The following is a 14,006-nucleotide window of genomic DNA, read 5'->3' on the forward strand; positions in this document are numbered from 1 at the left end:
GTTATTAGATTCTTTACCTTCCAGTGGATTCATCAGGTCAAACATTGTTCATAATGCAAATGTAATCAGTCATATTTCAAAGCATTGTTGACCCATTTCAGTTGTAGTACATGCCCTGGCCACCGGAGGGCAGACATTCAGAGCATTGTCTATAGTTCCATCTGATTGACCATCTTTGTGGTTTTGAGATACTGAGATGAAACATCAGGAAAACATCAGTTCAATTATTTAACTCTCAGAAGAACGTATGTGGAAGAGATGTTGTGTTTGTGTTCAGCTGTTTATGACGTGTTCCTAGAAGAGAACCATCGTGACCGAGGTGGAACAGGTGCAGGTTCGATTCCTCCACACGGGTCAAACTGCCGCTGATGCTCCCGCTGTTATCGTGTGAAGTGAATGTTATCTGCTTTCTTTGTTGACAGTACAAATGTTCCTTTACCCTCACAATATATATATACACATATACAAACAAATAAATAAATATATACATCTGTATTTTTTGCTCTTGTTAAAATAAAAATGTTTTTTTAGGAAGTTATTTACAGAATTTTTACTCGTTTGAAAAGATAATTATTGTGGACTACAGTGGCTTCAGATCTTGATAGTGGATCCTGATCCTGATGGTGGATCCTGATCTTGGACTATGGTCACATCAAGACTACTTGATATATAATATTTCTCTCAGATAATCTACCATTACTGACAATAATCCATCAGGTCGTTGACCTTCAGTTCTGCTACTAAGTGATAATTCTCATCAAATGATCTCTGTGATCTTCTCTGTTACTCAGGACATCTGTGGACTAGTGTCTGTCCTGTGAGACGGGTCCTCACATGTGTCTCTGAGGTCTCCGCCTTCTTCACCTGTTAAAGGTTTCAGTAGTTAGACTCTTCAGGGTGAAGGACAGAGGACGTCTCACCTGGTTAAAGACGATGAGACAAACTGGGACTGAGAATATGAGACTAGACTAATATGATGTGATTGATTGATTGATAACAAGTATCCATATAAATCAAAAGTAAATGTGAAATTTGAATGTAAAGTTTAATTAAAGTAAAATGTAAAGAGTAAATGTAAAGTTAAGGATGAGTGTGTAATTCATTTGCAAAGTGAAATGCATCCTGTCGTCAATCTCTGACTTCACAGGGACAAAGAGTGATGTCATCACTTTCCCATCATGCCTCTGTGTGCGTGTTCGTGCCAGCAGCTCCTTAGTGATGCTGCTCGTTGTTAATGGGTAACCATAGCAACTGTCTGTTGATAATGTGTTTATGACCAGTCCCCCCCCCCCCCGGACCCCTCAGGACGGACAGACGGACAGTTTAGATTTTAATTTTAAACCAACTCCAACTAACATGTTCTCACTCGTGGCTTCACTTCGATCCTTTAATTCTCCGGACGAGAAGCAACACGTTGAACATCTGGTTCTGAGAATCACCAAACAACAGGAAGCAGCAGAAAGTGACGACACAGCTGAGGAGGAACTATAGAAAGATGAAATGATGAGAGACCCAGTAAGAGATGAGTAATATCATGAAAACATGTGAAGACAGGAAGAGGAAGTGACATCATCGGTTCAGGAGCCTGAACACGCTGAGTTTGTTTGATCAGCTGACAGATGAAAACATAATAAACAAACAAAAGAGAAGAAACAAACAATTTCCAACTTCCCAACACTCAGGGTCTGCCCCAGTGCATGCTGGTCCCAGTCTCATGGAGCAGGCACTTTGCGTCCTGTATTTTTTAATCTGCAGTGAGACAAGGGCAGATTGAACCCAAGGCCCCCAACCAATCACCATCAAGGATTCACAGACTCTGAGCCTGCACGCCATCTTGGATCAGCTGGTCGTTATCTGAGTCGGAACAGTGACGGAATCGAACCTTTTCACAACTTAACAGGACTGAGATCAGGCTCATCTGTAAAAACACCAGACATGTCTTCTCTTTCTTTCATTAATTTCCATCCATCCCTGATTTAAACTGCGAATCCCGAATGTGAGAGTGACTTTGATCTCATTGTTGTTTTGTCGTCTCGTGAAGCACATTGTAAATATCAGAACTTGTAATGAATCCTTACTCCGACAAACCCCAAAGGATCCAGCACCTGACGCCACCAGGCCCAGGATCCGGTGCCTCGTCCAGCAGCAGCCTCCTCATCGATACAAGCCTCATTTTATTCTGTATTTTCTGAATGAAACTTTTGATTTGTGGTAAAATTGCTCCTGATATTTGTTGAAATATATAAAATAAAATGTGCTGATAGCTGAAGTTTGTGCTGTTGAACGTCGTGTTCTGCTGACGGAGCTCAGGGAATCGAACGCTGCCGGCGTCGTCCTCGCTCCGTCTCTGCAGCAGAACACGTTTTTCCCTCACAATTAATTTGTGTTTGTTCTCACTAAATGTTGAGTGGGCGACTCTGCTGCTGCCTCTTTGTTTAATGGAGATATCAGCGAGTGCTAATGAAGTCTGCTAATCCTCTGAGCGCTCCGGTGCTTCAGCTCCACATTCCCTCGTTGTGTTTGTGCTCAGCGGACCCGGCGGCGGGAAGACGCTGCTGCTGCTGATAGTTTTATTGTTTTATTGCTCAGACTCCATTTAAAGTCAATTAGGACTAATGGACGTTTGTTTAACATGAATGTCAGCGTTCCTTCATCACCCCGCAGCTCGCCACCTGTCAGTCAAACACACCAGGACATGTGACCTGCTGGAGGCGGAGTATCAGGCTTCAAAACAGCAGCGCTCAGAGGACTGGGACCAGAAACCAGCCCAGAATCAGGACCAGGATCAGAAGCTGCAGCAGACACCCGACCACCAGACAGTAAGAACTTTCCTCTCTCTCTGACGTTTGACTCCGGTCCTCAGGTGTTTTCATCTCCTCCCCTGATGTCTGCAGGTATGCAGTGTGTACGTTGTCCCGCCTTCTTCATCCTCGTGGGGTTGGTTCTGTGCAATCCGGTTTTCTCTCAGCCTGACAGAGATCAGGACCAGTACCAAAACCAAGACCTGGACCTGGAGCTGCATCAGCGCCGGCTGCTGCAAAAAGCTCGGAGTGCAGGACTCCTTACACAGGTGAGACATCCAACAGCCAATCAGAACGCAATGAAGCCTGAATTTAACAGGACAGGTCCCTTCATGTTGTCCAACGTTTATTTGATGGGGACAATTTTAGCTCCTGTTCATTTCAAGAGAAAACAGTTTCCCCCTGTTTCAAGTCGTTTGCTAAGCTACGCTAACCAGCTGCTAGCTGCAGTGGGATCGCAGAGAGACAGAGGTCAAAGGTTGAATATTCAAAAACAATAAAAGTTTAAAGTCAGAAGAGGAAAAGACCATTTAGACTCGATATGAATTTTCTCTCTGACTAAATGTTACATTTGTTATTTACGACGCTCAGTGACCATAGAGGGTGTTTTCTCCAGCCACAGGGGGGCAGCACTGAGTCCATGAAAAGGATAAAACCTGCACACTGGTTATATTTATGTTTCTTTACAGTTAGGACTCATTCTGAGAACATTTGAACCCTGAGGAATCGCTCATCTCCATTGTGAGGATCATTTCAGATCCAAGTCAAATGTGTTGATGATCTTCCATCAGTGAGAACCAGTGATTCAGGTTTTGAACAGGAGAAGGTTTTACTCCTTGAACACGCTGCAGCCCTGTGACGCACGTGAACAGAGCCTCAGATGACGGTTAAGGAACATGAATACATAATTAGAATTAGCAGAGTGTGGTGCAGCAGCGAGGAGGAGTCACACTGTTGTTTGAGCCTGAACGCGCTCCACATGATTCTATGGACCTCCTGCGGAGAGAGGAGCTGCAGGGGGGGGGGGGCATGTGACGTAAGATGAGTGACAGCTGTGCGATCCTTCAACATCTGGTTTATTCACAGACGTTCAACCTTCACTGTTTTGAACTGAATCTAGTTTTTGTTCATTTTCATCAGTGAATCCAATTAACTTTAGACTGAAGCCGTCGATGATGATTCCGATTCAGTCTGATCTCAAACCACTGGAGCTTTCTATCCGTCCTCCTGATCTTCATCCGTTTGTCATGTTGGAACCAGACGCTGATGATGTCAGCATCAAAAACATTGTCCTCATGTGCTGAAGAAGATCATGTGATACGATCAAAGCTCCAGAGAATCTCCATCAGTCACACACGATGTTAATAGATGATGTTTCTGCTGCGGTTCTCAGGAGTGGAGTAAACGTGCGGTGGAGGACCTGCTGGCCCAGATGTCTCTGCCCGAGGCCGACGCCCAGAGGGATGCTGAGATGGTCTCCACGGCCACAGGAGGAGGAAGGATGAACCAGGAGCGGTCCATCGAACCCCCCAACAACCTGCCCCCCCGCGAACGCAAAGCTGGGTGCAAGAACTTCTACTGGAAAGGCTTCACTTCCTGTTAATGCCCCGCCCTTATGTTTAGGCTCCGCCCAGGTACTTGACTGTCTGACTAAGCCCCGCCCTAGTAATTAACACACTGTTTCTCACCTGTTGTTGTTATTGTTGTTGCTGCTAGCTGAGATCACACCAAGCGACCAATCGCAGAGACCTGCCCTTCACCTCAGCGACTGGACGGACCAATCAGCAGCTGTGTGGCTGCACCTGAATCATTATCAATGTAATTATCAATAAAAGACAAATCTGAGAAGTTTGTGGCTCCGCCTCCGTTTGTAAAACGCAAAGATTTGACTATTGATTATTGAGCTGATATAGAATCAGATTCACATGACTCAACTGTGTGTGTCTTTGTGTGTCTGTCAGTGTGTGTGTGTGAGTGTGTGTGTGTGTTTGTTAGTGTGTGTGTATTAGTGTGTGTGTATTAGTGGTTGTGTGTAAGTATGTTACTGTTTGTGTGTGTGTGTGAGTGTGTGTGCGTAAGTGTGTCTGTGTGTGTTAGTTTGTGTGTGAACAGCAGAGGGGTTCTGCGTTTGAGTCTCATTAACCCTTAATGGAGATGAAGAGAGAGAGCAAATATTGACGGACACATTAAAAACCGCTGAGAGAGTGTGTGTCTGGGCTTTTGTGTGTTTGTGTGTGAGTGTGTTTTTTAGATTAATTTGTCTCTAACCCCTTTTCCAACTTAAAATATAAACTAATCAAAAATGTATTTATAATACGTTGTCCTCGTCATATTTGTTGGTTGTGTGTGTGTGTGTGTGTGTGTGTGTGTGTGTGTGTGTGTGTCTGTGTGTGTGTGTGTGTGCTCAGCAGGGTGTTGGGGTTGAGTGGTTTGAAGAAGACGGATGATGATGTTCTTGTTTTCTGGAAAATTAAAAACTAAAAGCTCAGTGGGGTTTTTTCCCATGAAGTGTTTCCTGTCTCCTTCACTCAGTCAAATTAATGCAAATGACTCTACATGTGTGTATTTAGGAAGTCAGTGTGTGTGTGTGTGTGTATGTGTGTGTGTGTGTGTGGGGGGGGTGTATGTGAGTTTATCTGCATACAAACATTTATCATCAAATATAATGTAGCTGCTGGAAAACGTTTTTCATATTTTAATACAAAAAGCAACGAGCATTTTCAAAGTAAAAGTCTTCAGTTTGAACATAATAATAAGTTAAAGGTGAGATCAACTCAAAATATTGAGTTTGAATTATTTAGCGTCCGTCGGACCCGTGAGATGTTCATGTGTTAAAATAAAAACTGAATCATGGAGTTTTATCTGAAATTATTTCAGTGTAAAGAGAATAAATTGAAAATGACTGAAAACAGATTAAACTGTTATCAGGTGGAGCAGTGTGTGTGTGTGTGTGTGTTTGTTTGTGTGTTTGTTATCTGACTCTGACAGCCGGTTGGTTGCACTCCTTTGTGTTTGCACGGTGATGAGTTTTATTTGCCGTACAGTAACGACTCACTCGTTGCTGCAGATGTGCATGCCCCCCTGCTCGGCCATCTTCTTTAAACCTGGATGATTCGTGATGTGTTTGTGTAAAATGTAACTTTGTATAAACTTCATATATTCTTATAAACCAGTTGTTCATCATCATCCATCCATCAGTCAAACGGTTTCTCTTCTCTTTCTTTGTTTCCTTTCTGTTTCCTTTCCCTTCCTTTCTTCCTCCATCCTCTTTCTTCGTCTCCTTTTTGTCCTGTCATCTCTCCTCATCCTCCCTAATCTCAACTTCTCTCCTTGTCCCCTTGTTTCTTCCTTTCCTCCTCGTCTCTCCTCTTCTATGTCCTTCTGTTTTTTATCCACTTGTCTCCTCCTCGTCTCCTTCCTCCCTGTGTCCTCTCATCTGCATTAGCTTCCTGTCAGGAGGACATTTTCTCTCTGTCTTCCTGTCTAAACATCTCTCCCAGAATGCAGCAGGGTGGCGACGGGGGGTCACATGGTGTTGCTGATCAGTGAATCATGTGAACGAGTGTGTGTGTTTGTGCGTTTGATGGACACTCGCCCGCTGTGTCTCATCTCAGTCATTAGTCCGGTCTGACAGACACATTCACCTCCAGCCGTGCGTTTGATTGGTCGTCCCACAGCGATGTGTTTTATTGGTCGGGTCCTTGGCGTGTTGTTAGCATGACGCAGAGCCTCCCGCTGACCCCATCGCCCGCCCCCCCCCCCCCCCCCCCCCCCACACTCCTAGCGTGACCTCACACATGTTTACGTGTTGAATATTTCAGTGAGGACAAAGTTGCTCTGCGGCTTTACTAACGTGTTTCCAAAATATCGTCTTCGACATGTGGAGACGACAAGTCTCAGTGAGTTGCTGATGTGGATCAGCAACACACACAAACACACACACACAAACACACACACACACGTCTCTGAGCTCCACACATGATTCACCTGAGACACCTGATCGTAGGAGACGACAGCTCCTGACTCGTCCGTCTCGTTTGTGATGCGTCACCTTTCTCAGGTAAAACAGTCAGCCAATCACAGCGCACCATGGTCAGAGGTGGAGATCGGCCAGTTAATGTGAGACAGGCTGTTGTTAGAATAAAATATTGTTTGTAGAGTAACGTGAGAAAAGTGTTTGACGGAAACTACAACAACAACAACAAGAGACGAAGAGACAAAGAGACAAAGAGACAAAGAGACAAAGAGACATCATCGTGTTCTCTAAATCCCAAACTGATCAATAACTGATCCAAACCAGAGCTAATGAGGTGTGTCCACTGAACAGCAGGAAGGAAACTAAGTGTTGAAGACGGTTCATTTCACTAAAGATCATCATCATCATCATCATCATCATCATCATCATCATCATCATCATCATCATCATCATCATCAGTCACCCTCCAACACACGGAGCTGTGACGTCAGCAGGCTTTATAAGAGACGCTCTGACGGGACAGACCAGAACATCCACAGACCTGAGACTGACACAGACACAGACAGTCAGAAAGTTAGAGACAGCCACAGACAGACAGGTGATGAAGATGGTGTCCTCCTCTCGCTGCCTCCTCCTCCTCCTCTCTCTCAGCGCCTCCATCAGCTGCTGCTACGCCGCTCAGAGGGATTCCAAACTCCGCCTGTTGCTGCACAGGAGCCCGCTGCTCTCCAACAAACAGGTAACACACACACACACACACAGACACACACACACACACACACACACACACACACACACACAGACACACACAGACACACTCACAGAGACACACACAAAGACAAACAGAGACACAGACAAACACACTGAGAGACACAAACACACACACACACAGACACACATTCCTTCAAACTAGTAAAACTATTCCTTCAAAATAAAAGCACTCTTTGATAGATTGTGAATCAGCAGATTTTTATGATTCAGTTAAAAAAAAATAGCTTCAGATCTGATTGAAGTCTGTAACGACTGAACCTGAACATTCAATTTACACTGAAACCTTCAAATCTAATTCCACAAATGAAGAAAACATTAGTTCATATTATTCCATGATTAGATGATCGTTAGGCTGATGAGTCAGTAGATTGATTGATCGATTGATTTTGACTGATTTCACTGACTGTTCATCTGTTTATGATTCAAAAATTACGTTTAATAACGAGCGGCACTGTCCGTCTCCTAGCAACAATGTAAGTTTCTTTAAACCATGACATCACCTTTTGTTTTAACCTGAGATTAGTCGACTCGTGACCATGGAGATGTAACCGATAATAATAATAATCTTTAGATTAATCTGTAACTAATCTGATCAGTCGAGCGTTAGCGACCAATCACAGCTCACGACCGACGGCAGCAAACTGACACGACGCTGATTTCATTCTAGGATCTGACTTTTAATTTTCAGCTTGATTAAAAAACTGGAAGATGTCTTGATGAAAACATTTAAATAAAGTTTTATTTATTTGTATCTGCTGTGCCGCTGGTGTCTTCAGGAGGTGTCTCGCTCCTCGCTGGCCGAGCTGCTCCTGTCCGACCTCCTGCAGGGGGAGAACGAGGCTCTGGAGGAGGAGAACTTCCCTCTGGCTGATGGAGAACCCGAGGACATCCACATGGATCTGGAACGAGCCGCCGGCGCCACCGGGCCGCTGCTCGCCCCCCGAGAGAGGAAAGCAGGCTGCAAGAACTTCTTCTGGAAGACCTTCACCTCCTGCTGAGAGCCCCACCTTCTGGACTCTGTACAGACACTGATCGATTAGTCTGGATGAGATGTTTAGAATCTTCTGAGCTGATTCCTTCTGAATGTAAAACTTGATGAAACTATTTTTAATGGTTGGTTTGAATAAAATCTGTTTGAGAGAAACTTTGTCTGCGTCTGCTGCTGGGGGGGGGGGGGTGAAGAGGAGCGGGAGAAATGAACTCTTCATCAGGACACTGAGCTGCTGCTCTAGGATCTGTTAGTGTAGTGAGGTCCCCACAATGTGACAAGGACCTGCACACACACTGTGCAGGTCACACACACTAGAGACAGTGCTGTTCTCATGAGAGAGATGGGATGAGTCACTAAGTTACTGGAAATCAAAACAACAGCCAACAAACAAACAACAGACAGACAGACAGACAGACAGACAGACAGACAGACAGACAGACAGACAGACAGACAGACAACAGACAGACAGACAGACAACAGACAACAGACAGACAGACAGACAACAGACAACAGACAGACAACAGACAGACAGAGAGACAGACAGACAGACAGACAGACAGACAGACAGACAGAGAGACAACAGACAACAGACAGACAGACAGACAACAGACAGACAACAGACAGACAGACAGACAGAGAGACAGACAGACAGACAACAGACAAACAATCAACGGACAGACAGACAGACAGACAGACAGACAGACAGACAGACAGACAGACAGAGAGACAACAGACAGACAGACAGACAGACAACAGACAGACAGACAGACAGACAGACAACAGACAGACAACAGACAAACAACAGACAGACAGACAGACAGACAGACAGACAGACAGACAGACAGACAGACAGACAGACAGACAGACAGACAGACAGAGAGACAACAGACAACAGACAACAGACAACAGACAGACAGACAGAGAGACAGACAGACAGACAGACAGACAGACAGACAGACAGACAACAGACAACAGACAACAGACAACAGACAGACAGAGAGACAGACAGACAGACAGACAACAGACAGACAGACAGACAGACAGACAGACAGAGAGACAACAGACAACAGACAGACAGACAGACAACAGACAGACAACAGACAACAGACAGACAACAGACAGACAGAGAGACAGACAGACAGACAGACAGAGAGACAACAGACAACAGACAGACAGACAGACAACAGACAGACAACAGACAGACAGACAGACAGACAGACAGACAACAGACAAACAATCAACGGACAGACAGACAGACAGACAGACAGACAGACAGACAGACAGACAGACAGACAGACAGACAGACAGACAGACAGACAGAGAGACAACAGACAGACAGACAGACAGACAGACAACAGACAGACAGACAGACAGACAGACAACAGACAGACAACAGACAAACAACAGACAGACAGAAAGACAGACAGAGAGACAGACAGACAGACAGACAGACAGACAGACAGACAGACAGACAGACAACAGACAGACAGACAGACAGGCAGGCAGACAGACAACAGACGTTCTGTTTCTTCCAGAACTTTCAGTCTCAGTAAATTATTTTGCAAAGATGATCAATTTAAGATATTTTAACTATGTGTGTGTGTGTGTCTGTTAGTGTGTTCGTAATCTGTCAATTATCTCCTCTCATTAAGCTCTAGTTCCTAAAAGCTTTTCATAACAAAGCTCTGATAAATGTACGGAGCTGCTAATCTTACAACAGCAGCTGCTACACACACACACACACACACACACACACACACACTCTCTCTCTCTCTCTCTCCTGTCTGTGAGAAGCAGCAGTTTATATCAGTGAGGTCACAGGACATCACCCTGTTAAATACTAATAATATATGTAAAGTTTATTATAATTATTAAACCTACTAGTGTAATCAAGTATTAAAGTAACAGTGTCATCATACATGTTGTTTTAATCTGCATCAAACTGATTCATATGTTTCTCTGTCGAGATGCATTTTTACATTAATCTAAATCTATATTAAACTTTTACCGATCATTAATGTCTCCAATAACTTACAGAGTGGTTGGTTGGTTCTCCTGCTCTTCAGAATAAAAGCAGCTGAAGTGACTGTGATCAGCTGCTGCTCTTCAGAATAAAAGCAGCTGAAGTGACTTTGATCAGCTCCTGTTCTTCAGAATAAAAGCAGCTGAAGTGACTGTGATCAGCTCCTGTTCTTCAGAATAAAAGCAGCTGAAGTGACTGTGATCAGCTCCTGTTCTTCAGAATAAAAGCAGCTGAAGTGACTGTGATCAGCTCCTGCTCTTCAGAATAAAAGCAGCTGAAGTGACTGTGATCAGCTCCTGTTCTTCAGAATAAAAGCAGCTGAAGTGACTTTGATCAGCTCCTGTTCTTCAGAATAAAAGCAGCTGAAGTGACTGTGATCAGCTCCTGTTCTTCAGAATAAAAGCAGCTGAAGTGACTGTGATCAGCTCCTGCTCTTCAGAATAAAAGCAGCTGAAGTGACTGTGATCAGCTCCTGTTCTTCAGAATAAAAGCAGCTGAAGTGACTGTGATCAGCTCCTGCTCTTCAGAATAAAAGCAGCTGAAGTGACTGTGATCAGCTCCTGTTCTTCAGAATAAAAGCAGCTGAAGTGACTGTGATCAGCTCCTGTTCTTCAGAATAAAAGCAGCTGAAGTGACTGTGATCAGCTCCTGCTCTTCAGAATAAAAGCAGCTGAAGTGACTGTGATCAGCTCCTGTTCTTCAGAATAAAAGCAGCTGAAGTGACTGTGATCAGCTCCTGTTCTTCAGAATAAAAGCAGCTGAAGTGACTGTGATCAGCTCCTGCTCTTCAGAATAAAAGCAGCTGAAGTGACTGTGATCAGCTCCTGTTCTTCAGAATAAAAGCAGCTGAAGTGACTGTGATCAGCTCCTGTTCTTCAGAATAAAAGCAGCTGAAGTGACTGTGATCAGCTCCTGCTCTTCAGAATAAAAGCAGCTGAAGTGACTATGATCAGCTCCTGCTCTTCAGAATAAAAGCAGCTGAAGTGACTGTGATCAGCTCCTGCTCTTCAGAATAAAAAGCAGCTGAAGTGACTGTGATCAGCTCCTGTTCTTCAGAATAAAAGCAGCTGAAGTGACTGTGATCAGCTCCTGCTCTTCAGAATAAAAGCAGCTGAAGTGACTATGATCAGCTCCTGCTTTTCAGAATAAAAGCAGCTGAAGTGACTGTGATCAGCTCCTGCTCTTCAGAATAAAAGCAGCTGAAGTGACTGTGATCAGCTCCTGCTCTTCAGAATAAAAGCAGCTGAAGTGACTGTGATCAGCTCCTGCTCTTCAGAATAAAAGCAGCTGAAGTGACTGTGATCAGCTCCTGTTCTTCAGAATAAAAGCAGCTGAAGTGACTGTGATCAGCTCCTGCTCTTCAGAATAAAAGCAGCTGAAGTGACTATGATCAGCTCCTGCTTTTCAGAATAAAAGCAGCTGAAGTGACTGTGATCAGCTCCTGCTCTTCAGAATAAAAGCAGCTGAAGTGACTGTGATCAGCTCCTGCTCTTCAGAATAAAAGCAGCTGAAGTGACTGTGATCAGCTCCTATTTGCAGTAAAATCAGTGACTGACACTGAAGAAACTTTTTCATGAGTCTGTTAATTTTTCTCTCCTCCGACCGGATTTCTGAAAGTTTGTGATCGCTGACATCATCATTTCACCGTTTGACCTTTGACCTATTACCTCATCAGGTGAATGTGCAGGTGTTTTTAATCTCCGACAGGAAGCTGTGATGATGTAACGTCAAGAAACAAGTGTTTATTAAATAAACAGGAAGCAGCAGCTGCAGCTGCACAGACAGCCCGAGCCGCCGCCAGCCAATCAGACGCCAGCGTTTAAACAGCTTCAATAAAATTTAATGAGCTTTAATTGCAGCTGAAAGCTGCAAAGGAACTAAGCACAATTAACTGTGTGTGTTTGTTTGTGTGTGAGTGCGTTTGTTTGTGTAGAGTGTGTGAGTGTGTGAGTGTGAGTGTGTGTTTGGGTGAGTGAGTGTGTGTTGGTGTGTGAGTGTTTGTTTGTGTGTGAGTGTGTTTTTTTGTTTGTGTAGAGTGTGTGAGTATGTTTGTGTGTGTGAGTGTGTTTGTGTGTGTGAGTGAGTATGTGTGTTTGTGTGTGAGTGTGTTTGAGCGTGTGAGTGAGTGTGTGGGTGTGAGTGAGTGTGTGTTTGTGTGTGAGTGTGTGTTTTTGGGAGTGAGTGTGTGTTTGTGTTTGAGTGTGTTTGTGTGTGTGAGTGAGTGTGTGGGTGTGAGTGAGTGAGTGAGTGAGTGTATTTGTGTGTGACAGTGTGGGACAGTGTGTGTGAGTGAGTGTGTGTTTGTGTGTGAGTGTGTGTTTGTGTGAGTGAGTATGTGTTTGTGTGTGAGCGTGTTTGTTTGTGTAGAGTGTGTGAGTATGTGTGTGTGTGAAGGGCTGCTGATGTAGTTCACCTTAAAAAGATGACTCATCAGATTTAGAATATCACACACACACACACTCACTCAGCAGGATGACATCATCAGCGGTAAAGAGGTCAGAGGTCAAAGTGGTCTTGGGATATCTGAACCAATCAGCAACGACCAATAGAGAAGAAGAACAAAGGCTGTTGCCGTGGTAACGTTATCAACAAGCTCCAGGTGTGTGTGTGTGGGGGGGGGGGGGGGGGCGTAACACACAGAGCCCTGGGTTCAGTCTGGGGCATGATGATGATGATGATGATGATGATGATGAAGACGGGGGGATGCTGTGGTTGGAGTGGTCGTCCTCCAACCAGATGCTGTGGTTGGTTCATGCCCAGTCTTCCCCGTCTCCAGCCGAAGATACCAAACCCTGAATGGCTCCTCACAGATGCTGAATCCACTAACTGATGAAGAGGATGATGAAGCTTCCCGTCCTCTCGTCCTCCTGCAGGTGTTGAGACGTCGTCTTCGTCTCTGGTGGTCTTCTGTAAGAGTTGTTCTGGAATGAAAGAAGGTTCTGGTTCCTTCAGAGTCTGAAGGAACTTCACCTCCTCATCACTTTATTTGCTGTTTCCTCCTTTTCTTCACAGAAAAAGACGAGAACACGAGGGAGAGTGTAGAAGATAAGATTCAAACATTCGTCCTTTTTAATACACAAAGTGTAAAATGTTCCAACTTGTACCAAGAAACCACAACATTTGTGTTTCAGGACTCATTCACACTATTTTCAGTTTAATCTAGATGAGAGATGGATACTTTACTAATCCCGTGGAGAATTTAGATCTTCCAGTAGCTTATACACTTATATACTTATACACTTATACACCTCAACGACATACAAACATAAATCACATACACATATTTCAGATACAGAAATGGGTCTGAGCCTATGATACAGAATGCAATGATGTGATTTTGTCAGTGTCCAGTATGAAAGTGTTCTTGTGCTGCTGGAGTACATTGTACAAGAAAAAAAAAATGTATATATAAAAACGACAACAAAAAAAAATATATATATAATT

General features: G+C 44.1%; 2 protein-coding genes across 2 annotated transcripts; both read left to right on the top strand.

The window, feature by feature from the left end:
• The first annotated feature begins 2,744 nt into the window (after positions 1-2,744).
• Positions 2,745-4,649, top strand: sst1.2 (somatostatin 1, tandem duplicate 2). Its single transcript, XM_062386353.1, has 4 exons — positions 2,745-2,819; positions 2,895-3,070; positions 4,195-4,435; positions 4,518-4,649. Exons 2-3 carry the CDS (start codon positions 2,897-2,899, stop codon positions 4,402-4,404), a joined length of 384 nt encoding a protein of 127 aa, XP_062242337.1. The 5' UTR covers positions 2,745-2,819; positions 2,895-2,896; the 3' UTR covers positions 4,405-4,435; positions 4,518-4,649.
• A 2,669-nt stretch (positions 4,650-7,318) lies between these two features.
• On the top strand, positions 7,319-8,683 carry sst1.1 (somatostatin 1, tandem duplicate 1). Its single transcript, XM_062385896.1, has 2 exons — positions 7,319-7,516; positions 8,325-8,683. Exons 1-2 carry the CDS (start codon positions 7,379-7,381, stop codon positions 8,544-8,546), a joined length of 360 nt encoding a protein of 119 aa, XP_062241880.1. The 5' UTR covers positions 7,319-7,378; the 3' UTR covers positions 8,547-8,683.
• The last annotated feature ends 5,323 nt before the right edge of the window (positions 8,684-14,006 follow it).

Source organism: Platichthys flesus, chromosome 4 (assembly GCF_949316205.1).
Source record: "Platichthys flesus chromosome 4, fPlaFle2.1, whole genome shotgun sequence".
Classification (NCBI taxonomy): Eukaryota; Metazoa; Chordata; class Actinopteri; order Pleuronectiformes; family Pleuronectidae; genus Platichthys; species Platichthys flesus.

Excerpts from the sequence above, each read along its gene's own strand:
- sst1.2 (XM_062386353.1), top strand. The coding sequence starts at position 2,897 with ATGCAGTGTGTACGTTGTCCCGCCTTCTTCATCCTCGTGGGGTTGGTT. Across the intron at positions 3,071-4,194 it reads GTGCAGGACTCCTTACACAG|GAGTGGAGTAAACGTGCGGT; the intron begins GTGAGACATCCA and ends TGCGGTTCTCAG.
- sst1.1 (XM_062385896.1), top strand. The coding sequence starts at position 7,379 with ATGAAGATGGTGTCCTCCTCTCGCTGCCTCCTCCTCCTCCTCTCTCTC. Across the intron at positions 7,517-8,324 it reads CGCTGCTCTCCAACAAACAG|GAGGTGTCTCGCTCCTCGCT; the intron begins GTAACACACACA and ends TGGTGTCTTCAG.